The following is a 12,454-nucleotide window of genomic DNA, read 5'->3' as shown; positions in this document are numbered from 1 at the left end:
GTTATTTAATGAATGTCCTAAATAATATCGATAAAATAATACAATTATATTTAAAATTAATTATACTTGTATCCCATCTGAAAATACGAAATTATATTTTTTTCTAAATAATTTTTTAAATATTTACACACCTTTCAAAAATTCACTTCTACACCTGATCTTCTTTTGTTAGGATTTTGAATAAAAAATATTGATATCAACAAAAGAGATTGTATAAATTTCTAATTTTACCCTTTATTTTATTTTTTTTAAAGTAAAAATTAGTATTTTTAGAGGAGTCTAAGTGTAATTAACCCTTATATTTAAAAAATCAATGATATTTCATCTTTACATATATTACGACTTTTATCAAATATATTCGGGAACTATAAAATTTCACATTTTAATACAATATATTTTTTATGATGATTAATTTATGGCTTCAGAAATCTACTGTATATAACAATCAGAAATTATTTCAAATATATGCAAAAAATCATTATAAAAGACTACACACATATAACAATCCACCAAAAAGCAAGTTCAAAAAGTTTCCGATGACAACGAAATACTGCAATTGCTAAGGCTCTGCATATTCATCGGCAGTGAACTGTGAAGCATTTATACTGTATTTCAAGGTGAATGCAGGAATAATCGTGGGGCAATTGTCGCTTCAAATATTGTAACATTTTAACTTAAATTTATAATAGATTTGTTTGTCTATATTTTTTTAGTTTTTTAATTTACTTTGCAAATGCGAAATTTGTATAAACAAATATTAAAATTGTAATCACTCTTTAAAAAAAATCAAAATTTCATATTATATTAATAGGATTTGGTCAAAATGGAAACAAACAAATTGATTTTAATAATATTTAAATCTTTCCCTCAACATCTTGAAGTGTAAGTCCGTTTCTAACAACTAGTGTAGGGGGCAGGCGACACGTGTGGTAAGGTAGAAAATCCTTTCACTTCTTTCATCAGTCTAATATGTATGATAGCAACAAAACGTTTGGGCCAAAACAAGTTGTGTGAATGAAGCATAAGATTCCAAGCGAATTAGATTCGGGTCTGTTGATAAGTTGCGGAGTGGAAAAGATTCAGATTTATTTGGCACGGCATGCTAAATAGGGTCCAACATTTCTCTTTCAAGTTGGATTAAGAATCAATCAATTATTTACTATTTTCATAGTCGATATTGATTTTACAAATATTTTATTGTATGAAGTTTTGTTCACTCTAATTTTATAAAAATTTCAAATATCTGTCTTGAAATTGTGCTTCGTTATGGAGATGAGGCCTTGGAACTTATAAGCCATCAAACTCATCTTCTGCAATTAATGTAGGATGTTTGTTTGCATCATCTACCCTCAAATCAGGAGTTTGAAAAGGGCACATGGTCTCATTCCTACATACGACTCCAATGATGTAGTAGTAAGTCGTAAGAAATTTCTTGCAGGGAATTTGGCGCCATATGTGGGAACAAAACCATGTGTCCTTTGCAAGCTCCTTGTCTAAAGGGCAGATGATGTATGCAAAATGTCACATGTTGGCTGCAAACAAGGAATTTGAGTGGCTTGTAAGTCATAATACTTCACCTCCCTGATGAAGCATCTTTTCAAAACAAAATTGTGAGATTCATCTAAAGCTAGAATGGACAATATCTTACGCGAGGAGATACAAATTAAGTCACAAGCCATATCATATATGTTAAATTATAAATCTACATCAAATTTAATTTTCATTTGTTACATATTAAACTTCTGTTTAATTAGTGAAAGTATGGTACTCTGTGCTTGAATTTTTTTTTTACTTAAGTTAAATTTAGTTTCAAAAAGATTTGCGCCAAGCAAGGAAATAGGTCCGGTCTGATTATACAAGAGCTAGTAGGGTGACAATTTAAATAAATTTAAGTAGTAGTTGCTCGATTCAAATCAACTAATACATAAAATGAGAAACACATATCTATATATAATAAAAAATACACATATAACTCTCTAAGTAAGCATCACGTATGCATGTACTTTTGATAAGCGTATTGTTATAACGTTATCCAAAAGATTGACTAATTTTTTGGGGGTAAATTAGTTCGGTATAGCAATTTAAATTTTATTTTAACATGAAATAATACTTAATATATATTTTATATTGCCACTTATTTTTCCTTTGTATTTAATTTAGATAAGTATAACATTGATTATCTTTATCCAGAGGTTCACTCACTTTTCTAGGTAAATTAAAATAATTTAAATTTATTTATATGTTCATTATACTTTTATGTTTTTATTCCATCCATGAATTAATTTTAAAGTTTAGATTATTTGTCATTTTATTTATTTTTATATGTTAAACTCTAAATAATTTATAATTTTATTTATTTATTTTTCATATCTTGGTACATGATACGAGCAAGTATAATATAACATGCGCGTATCACATCTCATAGTAATTTAAATAAACTCGTCAAAATGCTAATAAATTTATTCAATTTTAATCATACTAATTCCAAAATTATCATTAATAATTCTTTAATTTTTTAAATATTTTAATATTTATTTTTAAAATAAATTTTAATATTTTATAAGGTTAAAAAATATTTTTGAAAACATATATAATCATAAAAACTCTTAAATAAATTTATCCAAAGGCAGCATATCGACATAAGAAAGTCCGCCCCTACTATTTTTTGATTTTATAGTGATGTATATATTAAATAAAATAAAAAATAATAAATTTAAAATAAAAATTAGTCCGGCTATTACGCGATTACCGTTGCACCCGAGCACCAGGAGGACTTCATGTCAAATTACATATTTGGGCACAGTCACCATCGACGTGAACTTTTTTTTTTTTGGTTTAATTTTTATTTAATAGTGTTGAAATTGGTAGGGTTGTCAAAAAACCATAGTCAGCACATAAATGTTGATTAATTTGTAGTAATAAAAATCCCTAAATCAAACCTACCGAGGCCGGGGGGAAAATTGGATTTGGTGATACGTTTTCCGTTGGAAATGTTAGTGAGAAAGCTAGAGAGAGAAACGGATACATAATAGTCCATTTATACATTTGATATATTCCACACACACACACGCACGCACTGGAAACCTAATGGTCTATCGATTGGGAGTTGATTTAATTGGATGAGTGCGTGGCGTCGGATTGTTGGTTCAGTTCGATCGCTCGGTGCTCTTTTTTGAGGTTTTGTGGTGATCGTGTGAAGAATGTGGTTTTTGGAGGATTTGATTGCAGAAGCTTGAGTTTTTTTGTTTTTTTTTTTTTTGACTTTTGCTTTTGGTTGATTGAAATTTGAATGAGTGTTTGGAGTGGTGTGAAAAGGTGAAGTAGCTTTTGGTTAAGTCTGCAAAAAATGAGCAGCAACGAGAGGCAAACGGTGAGCGTTCGAGACCTAGTGGAGGAAGCTAAGAAGCGGATTGTTTTTCTGGTCGTATGCGTGGTTGGACTTTCATACCTCATGTCATGTGAGTGATTATCTGTTCACCACTTTCTTATTTTATGTTTCTTTTGACTCTTGCTAAATCTGATTGAGAATTATGGTTTTACTTTGCATTTTTGCTTGTTTTTGGAAATTGGGTACCGGGAATGCATGGAATTGTAATTCGTTGTTAGCACAGCTGTATCTGTGAACAACTTAAAGCTATCAATTTCAAACATGTGAATGTATGGAGAGGCTTTTATCTGCTGACTTGTAATTCTTGATGGGCTTTACTTTTCATTGTTTTGTCTCCCGGAATGATTAGGCAATTTGAGGGTAATTCTGCATACACTACATTTGGTGATTGAAGCAATAAGAGGTTTAATCTCATGGTGCTATATTGCAACTAGATATGAACTTGACAGGATCACAAGAATGACAAAACTTTAGCAAGTCCAGAACGGGTACATTTTGTAAGTCAATAGAATATGCTGATAGCTCTTGGTATATAGATGCACTAAATTTACTGTTCATTCACATTCCTTTCTCTGTGAAGGAAGCATTCAGTTTCTAGTTAGAAGATTCTTTGAGTTGTAATGCATCTAAACCTTTGATCCTTCAGTAAGTTAAGTGTCACCACTATGCTGTTTGAAATTCCAATGCAGGATTGTTTTATGCACAAGCCACAATAATCTTAGAAAAGTAAATGAGAAGAAATAAAAAAACTGAGGACCCTTCTAGATGTATTATTTTGCATGGACCATGCTGTTTGCAAATAATTGGAATATTTAGTATGTAATATAGTAATTGAAAGCAACTAAAGCTAATGTGTTGTTAGCTTCACCAACCAGTAAATGTGCGATGTTCTTTCTGATACTCTAATGCATTGCTATTTAGTTTTCATTTTTACTTTAGTGATAATGGGGAATACCGTCTTTGATATGAAATCTACTCTTCTGATCCCTATATAGGAAATTGCAATTATTGTGCGAACTGTTTGAAATGGAAAGAATTCCAGTGTGTTACTTATATTCGGAATCTCCCGCTCCTCTCTATCTATCTGGTATCAAATATCATCTTTGTACACACACTCACATATTACTTCTAATGCCAACTGAATTCACTTATTTAACATGGAAGGCATGAGCAGTTCTGTAATGCATCTAATTCCTTGGTGTTGGTAATTTATAGGACATAAAGCATTTGGGTACACATATTGCATATTCGAAACAAGATATATAATCTGGAGATCATTATCCAAAAAAATCTTGATTGGTCTTAACATTTTAACAATCACTTCCCAACAATTTAATTTTCGATGGACACCCTTTTAGTGTTTAATTCCTTTCTCTTTCAGTAACAAGTCCATCAGTTCTAGTCAACTTGCCAGCTGCTCTATTTTTAATAATCATACTGCGCTACATGTCTCTGGATTTTGATATGCGGAGGAAAGCTGCAACTTACAAAGGAAAACAAACATCTGCAAACAGTTCTTCAGAAAGAAAACCTCTTGAGGGATCCAGAATTTTGGCCAAAAGGTCTGACTGGAAGCGTAAGGTGAATTCCCCTGTTGTTGAGGATGCAATTGACCAGTTCACTAGACATATTGTCTCAGAGTGGGTGACAGATCTGTGGTACTCACGCATAACTCCTGATAGACAAGGTCCAGAAGAGCTTGTACTGATCATGAATGGTGTACTTGGAGAAATTTCAAGTCGCATGAGAAATATAAATCTTATAGATCTTCTAACCAGGTTCCATCTTCAGATACTCTACTGATGATTTCTCATTATTACCATACGCACGGAATGGTAGTTTAAAAGTGTACATTTTGCTTGGTGTTGAGTAGGGATATTATCAATATTCTCTGCATTCGTCTGGAGCTCTTTCGAGAAAGTAAGGCAAAGATTGAGAAGCATCAATCAAAATTGTTAACTGTTGAAGAGCGAGACAATGAATTAAAAACTGTTCTGGCTGCTGAGAACAAATTGCATCCGATTCTATTTTCTGCTGAAGCGGAGCATAAGGTTGCCTCTCTTTTGGCTTATCTCCTTGCAGTCTGGAAACTATCAACAGGAACCATTGGATACTTTCTCTGATTGACAAATAATTCTTTTCCTTGATTCTGGATTATGGCAGGTTCTCCAGCATGTCATGGATGGTCTCATTTTACTTACATTTGAGCCAGAGGATCTGCGATGTTCCTTATTTCGCTATATTGTCAGGGAACTCCTTGCCTGTGTTGTAATGCGACCTGTGATAAATTTGGCAAACCCAAGGTAGGTCTATCATTCGCTGTGATTTAGTGATATGCAATCTTGCTGTTCTTTATGCCCGGCCAACTTTGGTGTCAGGTTTATCAATGAGAGAATTGAATCTCTAGTTATTTCCGCTAGCAAAACTCATAATGGAAGTAAGGCAACAAAGACAGCTACAAAGTCTAGAATAAATGCATCTTCGATGATTTTACCGGATCATAGTTCGGAGTTTCCAGATCCATCCGCAAAGGGTGTTGAACTGGTGCAGTTGAAGAAGGATCAGGATAAGAAAGCTGGCAACTCAGATACTATAAATGGAACACGTCTTTCTAAGGATCCACTGCTTTCCATGGACATGCGGTCCACTCGTTCTTGGGATTCTTTGCCAGATACTCATAGTGGTGAGGGAAGAGGTATTCAACGCCACCGCTCCGGAGGAGAATGGGGAGATGCACTTGATGTAATTTCTCGCAGAAAGACTGAGGCCCTGGCTCCAGAACATTTTGACAATATGTGGACAAAAGGAAGAGACTACAAAAGGAAGGGAGACACAAATCAGGCTGATCCTGTACTAGGGAACTCTTTTCTGGGCGTTTCTAATTCAGTGGAGCGGTCAAAGGTTCTATCTGAGCAGCAGAAAAAGGACCGAGACAAAATGGATAGTACTTTGGAGAAAGATTTCTCTGATTCTGGATGTACCAAAGGCCCAGAGGACGACAATACAGCTGTGCATGGTAAGTTATCAAATGAAAGTTGCACATCAATTTCCTTAAGCAAAGAGGAAGATCGTAAAAGTGCAGCTGCTGATGAGTCAGAATCCTGGAGCAGTAGTTATACTGAGGATGATGATAGCAGCAGTGTTATGGGTCTTGACTCACCTGGTGTTAAAGTTTGGGATGGTAAATCAAAAAGAAATTTCAGTCACATTCATCATCCCCTTGAAACTTTTGACAGGCGTAAGAGCAGAAAGCCAAACCAAGGTCAGCTCCATTCTAAAAGGTTGCACAGAACAAAGTCTTCAAAGAAAAGATCTAAATCTAGTAGTCAAAATGGGCATGTCTGGCAAGAGGTTGAAAGAACGAGTTTTTTAGTAGGGGACGGGCAGGATGTGTTAAATTCTGTCAACGTGAATGCCAAACCTGGAGACTCCAGTGAGGACTCCGACGCTGAGCTGTTAGGTAGAATTTGTAGTGGAGACACAACCTCGTCATCTATGTCTCTGGCTTCTTTACCTGAAAGTCAAAGTCTGGCTGCTAATTCAGCAAAAAATTCAATAATTGCTGATTCCTTTTTCAAGTTAAGATGCGAGGTACTGCAGTCTCTCTTTAAATTTTCTGCCAGTTTCATCTGCTTGACTGCGTGTTTTGTGCTTGACAATGTGAAGAATGGAAACTCATTTCTTTTTACAGGTATTGGGTGCCAATATTGTGAAGAGTGGATCTAAAACATTTGCTGTGTATTCCATATCTGTTACAGATATAAATGGCCACAGTTGGTCTATCAAAAGAAGGTGCCATGATATTTTATGAGCTTTTTAATTTGTCTTGCATTACAGCTGGATGCTTCTTTGTATTTGTTTGTAATTTTCGGTTAATATCCTTGTGTTCGGGATTTAATTTTCTCATTTAAATAGACTAAGAGATTGAGATGAGAGTTGAAGAATGTAAAATTAGGTGTTACTTTTACATCCCAATCAAAATTAGTTGTACGGAATCTTTGGGTCAAGAAACTGTCTGTTTCATGAAGAAGATAAACAGAAAAAGTAATGGAGTGTTGAGTCCCGAACAGAGGGAGTAGCGTGTAATTGAAGAATGGGGTACCTTCGTGAATGCCAGGCCATTAGCTAATCTTATTTTTCATGTTGTCAGATATCAACATTTTGAGGAGTTACATAGGCGACTTAAAGAGTTTCCTGAATATAATCTCCATTTGCCACCAAAGCATTTCCTGTCAACCGGTCTCGATGTATTCGTCATTCAAGAGCGATGTAAATTACTTGACCAGTACTTGAAGGTCATTCTTTACTCCACTTGATATTGATATCTTTCTCATACCCCTTTTGTGTTTGCCATTTTACATTTTATTCGTTTGTTTCTCTGTTGCACATTTAATTTAGTTAATCACCTTTTGAAAACTTGCTTTAAAGTAGTGTAAAAAAAAGATAAAGCATGTATTGAGAGGATATGTGGCCAAACTTAAAGAAAACATGGTCTAACAAGTTCCAAGAGCTTTAACATTTTATGTGGAGCTTATGAAAATCATAAATGCATCCTCATAGGTATTTTAGAGCTCATAAGATAGTTTGGTTTTATTGGGGTATACAGTTATTTCTGTAACTTTAAAGCTCTTCTTAAGTTTATACAAATACAACTTAATACCTAATAAGTTGTGTAACATGTTTTAACCACAAATTTAATATCTTTTAGATTATGGTTTGCAGGACTAGCGTTTGCATATTTATTTTTATAAGGATTCCGATTTGGCTTACCTGATAAGATGTAATCCATCTTATTAAGTATTTCCATTATTTATTAACTTATTGCTCCCTGGACTGGCTAATGCTAGAATTTTTCCATATGTGGTTACCTGTTTACGTACAGGAGTAAAATTGTATGCTCTCCTGGAAGTTGGCTAAACACTTTCTGATTGTCCACTGTTTTGCAGAAGCTTCTGCAGCTTCCAACTGTTTCCTGCTCCATTGAAGTTTGGGATTTCCTTAGTGTCGATTCACAGGTTTGACACATTTCGTTACATTTTCCCAGATCTCAGAAGTTCTATATCACTAATTAGTCTTCTGCCCCTTTGCTTGACTTGTAACTCTTTATTTCCTGAAACTGCAGATGTATATATTTTCAGATTCATTATCCATAATCGATACTCTTTCAGGTGAATCCCTAAACAGCAGGTGTCTTCCATGTTTCTCGTTGTACATTGTTCACATTTCAAGTGGTTTTGCATTGCAGCAGACCTAGCTGAAACAGTGCGTGAAAAGAGCAAGGATAACCGCGATAATGTAGGACCAGTCTATGATCCGTTATCCACCAAAAGAGAAACGTTCAGTAATGGGAACCAGGATGCTGCATCAAGAATCAAGGTTCACCATGTTCCTAATGAACCAGGATTGAAAGCAAAAGGTCAAGCTCTTTCTGCATCAACAAAGCCTGAAAAAGAATTCAAAAAAGCTTCAGAGAACCCAAATAGTGGCTCAGCAAACACCGAGCAAAAGAACATCCAACCACCCAGAAACTTGGAAAGGACTGTAAACAAAGACCCACAAGAATCACAATCTGTTGTGACTGATAATATGTCTGATTCAACCATTCCAAGCGAGGTCATTACAGACATCCTACACTTCGCGCATAATTTTTAGGATTCAACTCCTAGAACAGTATGTTCTGGTTATTTGTTTGTGCATAATGCTTGACAAAATCTTAATGTTGAACCTTAGTTGCTCATACCAATGCTGATATTATTGTGTTCGTCCAAGATATAACTTGTTGACAGTCTTATCATGGTTTTCTCCTTTTCCTTCTCAACAGTGGGTGCCGCCAAATCTAAGTGTTCCCATACTGGATTTGGTTGATGTCATTTTACAGCTTAAAGACGGTGGATGGATCAGGTATTAGTTGTGGATAAATTTTAAGCAAGTTGAGATAGGGTTTGTCTGTTTCTTGACTCTAACTGTCTTTCTTTACCTTGCGCATTTGGAGTTGTTTTGCAGGAGAAAAGCTTTTTGGGTAGCCAAACAAGTTTTACAATTGGGAATGGGTGATGCCTTTGATGATTGGTTGATTGAGAAAATCCAGCTTCTGCGTAGGGGATCAGTGGTTGCTTCTGGTATCAAACGGTTGGAGCAGGTAATCTGATATCTTGTTCTTGAAAAGTTTCTTTTGATCTCATATTAAGTTGTCCAGTTCCATTTATTCTCCTGTTTTCTTACTATTCATGGTTACGGTGTAAACGTGGATTACAACAACTGAGTGATAGCTGTTGCACCTAGGAGTCTTTAGTAGTGAATTGCCCACACTGCATATATTCATTATGACAATCCGTCCTAAACAAATGTCTCAGAGAGACATTCATAATATCATTTTATGGTATGCATAGATCCTATGGCCTGATGGAATATTCATAACAAAACACCCAAGGCGGCAACGACCTTCACCCGACAGTCCATCTGAAAATTCGCCTGGTTACCAACCTTCCGCTCCATATTCTTCACCTAAAATAGAAGATGCCCTGAACTTGGAGGAGATGCAACAAAAGGAAGCTGAACGACGAGCCAAATTAGTACATGAACTGATGATTGGTAATATTTAATTTTGCCATATCTGTCATCATCTCAAATATAGTCATTCTGATCTGAGTTTTGGGAGTTATTCCTCGACCTTTCTCGGGGATGTTAATGAATTCAGAAACTTCCTGCAGATAAGGCACCTGCTGCTATTGTAGGCCTTGTTGGACGTAAGGAATATGAACAATGTGCAAAGGATCTCTACTATTTCATTCAGGTTATCATCATTCTTAAAACCATCTTATGCCATGTATGAAGTGACAAGTTATTGATGTTCCATAGTTGAAGAGTACAATCCCCTTGCAGCATAACTGCATTTTTTTGCATTCTGCTCTTGCAGTTTATGCTTCTCTCATATGCCTGGTTCAATTTAAGCCGAACAACTGTATTAATTTTTTTTCCTGGGTTCTAAATAACAAGCTAGTTCAGAAGGTTAAAACACATTTTGGGCTTTTAGTATGTATATTGCACATATCCACATGTTTTGAGTATTTACTATACGTTCCATTCATTCCACCATTATGTTGGAGACTCCACTGCATGTTCTGTTTTTAGTTAATTTTCATTACTGGATACACTAGTAATAGCAAAGGAATTAATACCCAGAAAATACTAGTGAATTCCATAATTTCATTGTGTATTTTGTTTACTGTCATTATGGTAGGTGATGGATGTTTCAAAGACACTAGTTGTGTAATAGGAACTATGAATGATGCATTTACTGAAAGAAAATTGTTCTGCATCCGAAACCTCAACTTGAAGTATCATGTTTGAATTAGATGTAGAAGGTGTCCAAAGTTTTCGTTGTAGTGACATGCTATTCCAGCTGAAACTTCATTTACACATTAATTCTGCACTGCAACGCTGTCCTCCTCTTTCCATGTTTACGAACTTGAAAAAGTGAAGAACATCTCATGGATCTCTTGTCTTCTCTTTCATTGTTTGTTTAGTGAATCTTTATTACCATAAATTACACTTACCTCTGTTGCTTTCTTAACAGCTATATTATGGTGGTGATGAGTTGTTACGTAAAATTAAAATTGTTAACATACTCTGTTCATATATAACCTTGGTGCCTTCGTCTTGCTGTTCATCTTCTTGGACACGTGATTGCTTTTTTGCTGTTGGGCAATGGCCAACATCCTTGGTGCATTTTGTATTTGCTCTCCAGAATTGTAACTAATAGATTCTGTTTGTCAAAATGTACAGTCAGCTGTTTTTATGAAGCAGCTATCTTTCGATCTTCTCGAGCTGTTGCTGTTATCTGCATTCCCGGAGCTCGATTATATTTTTCGACAGTTCGACCAGGACAAGCAGAAGTTCGGTGAACTCAAACTGAACTAGGAAAGATTCAAGAAAATAGTGATTTCTTGTTTGAAGAGTTGATTAGAGTTGTCCAAGAGGCATGTATAGTGATTTATCTTCAAGTGCATAGCTGTTCCAGTGAAAATATATATTTAATTGTGCAGTGGTTTTGTATATTTCTCCCAAGGACAAAAGTCTGCATTCATCATGAACGTTGGTTCAGTGATACAATTGAGTACTTCTTCCTCTTGCTGACCTGCGGAAGTGACTTGTAATTGCTTTGCGGAAGCTCTAAAGATGTTTTGTTTGAGGCAGGCTACGCATTGTTGCCATACCCTACTTGCTCCCCTCTCCTTTGTTGCACTGCAAACAGCCAACATGTTTACCATGCCATATAGCTCATTGTCCATTAACAATTTTCGAAGCACGAGAAATACATACAACTCCTGCCACACCAAATGGCTACATGGTGCTATAGACTATCTATATATGATATACTTGGACGCCCTCCTTGCAAGGTATAAAGACCTTTCGAAGCCAAATGTAAGTTTTAAGTACAGATAAATGGAGCTCATCGCAAAACGTGAGAGATTTATAGCCAACTCACCAAGATAGCTAAAATCTCACGACTCAGACTCGGTGGCAAACCGTTCAATCGTACAAGAAAACCTTAACGTTAGTCATAGAGATCCTATAAGCTCTACAACAGCGGATTACATTTTCTATTCCAATCCTTATTTCAACTTCTGCTTTATTAAACATAAACGCACCTTAGTGACACAGTTAGCAAACCAACTACCTGTTTATATTTGGAAATTTCTACAAGCAAATTGGACGATTAACTACAAAGTCATCAAGTTGAGCTAGATTTCTTGATCTAGTTTTGACTGTCGCAGTTACAAGTTATGCACGGACCAATCAGAGGACAAATCTAATCTACTGAGTCTATGCTCTCAACGGTCTTGGCATGCCCTCAGAGCATATTTTCACCCCACAATATGCAAGAAATTTGTGCTACTCATTTAATGAAAATACATCCGACCCTTCTCAATACATGGAATTAAACACAACTCACCACATGAAATTTTCTGATAGTTTCAACAAATTAAATACCAAGAAATACTACTTCGCATGGGCTACAGTAGAGAGATCTGAACTGAACTATATAATCAAGTATTGTAAGAA

At 35.3% G+C, this 12,454-nt stretch overlaps 1 protein-coding gene across 4 annotated transcripts; it reads left to right on the top strand.

Moving 5' to 3' along the window:
* Positions 1 to 2,879: 2,879 nt before the first annotated feature.
* On the top strand, positions 2,880 to 11,588 carry LOC105157634 (phox (PX) domain-containing protein). Of its 4 annotated transcripts, none has more exons than XM_011074054.3 (15): positions 2,885 to 3,458; positions 4,770 to 5,166; positions 5,262 to 5,439; positions 5,552 to 5,691; positions 5,767 to 6,979; positions 7,080 to 7,180; positions 7,539 to 7,683; positions 8,335 to 8,403; positions 8,511 to 8,556; positions 8,637 to 9,001; positions 9,210 to 9,289; positions 9,392 to 9,527; positions 9,778 to 9,979; positions 10,099 to 10,181; positions 11,174 to 11,588. In XM_011074054.3, exons 1-15 carry the CDS (start codon positions 3,347 to 3,349, stop codon positions 11,306 to 11,308), a joined length of 3,402 nt encoding a protein of 1,133 aa, XP_011072356.1. In that variant the 5' UTR covers positions 2,885 to 3,346; the 3' UTR covers positions 11,309 to 11,588. The 4 variants fall into 4 exon arrangements, 3 of the variants coding, with proteins under 3 accessions (XP_088734645.1, XP_011072356.1, XP_011072355.1); XM_011074053.3 differs by having other exon boundaries at positions 8,634 to 9,001; XR_002286860.2 differs by lacking the exons at positions 10,099 to 10,181; positions 11,174 to 11,588 and having other exon boundaries at positions 2,881 to 3,458; positions 8,634 to 9,001; positions 9,381 to 9,527; positions 9,778 to 9,917.
* Positions 11,589 to 12,454: the final 866 nt, after the last annotated feature.

Source organism: Sesamum indicum, linkage group LG3 (genome assembly GCF_026168435.1).
Source record: "Sesamum indicum cultivar Baizhima isolate 11 linkage group LG3, ASM2616843v1, whole genome shotgun sequence".
NCBI lineage: Eukaryota > Viridiplantae > Streptophyta > Magnoliopsida > Lamiales > Pedaliaceae > Sesamum > Sesamum indicum.
The sequence above is the reverse complement of the archived record's forward strand: the minus strand, read 5'-3'. Positions and strand labels throughout refer to the sequence as shown.

Bases quoted from the DNA above. Each gene is read 5' to 3' on its own strand.
- LOC105157634 (XM_011074053.3), top strand. From the start codon at position 3,347: ATGAGCAGCAACGAGAGGCAAACGGTGAGCGTTCGAGACCTAGTGGAG. The intron at 9,002-9,209 runs GTCATTACAGAC...CCTTCTCAACAG, and splicing joins ATTCAACCATTCCAAGCGAG to TGGGTGCCGCCAAATCTAAG. The intron at 10,182-11,173 runs GTTATCATCATT...CAAAATGTACAG, and splicing joins ATCTCTACTATTTCATTCAG to TCAGCTGTTTTTATGAAGCA.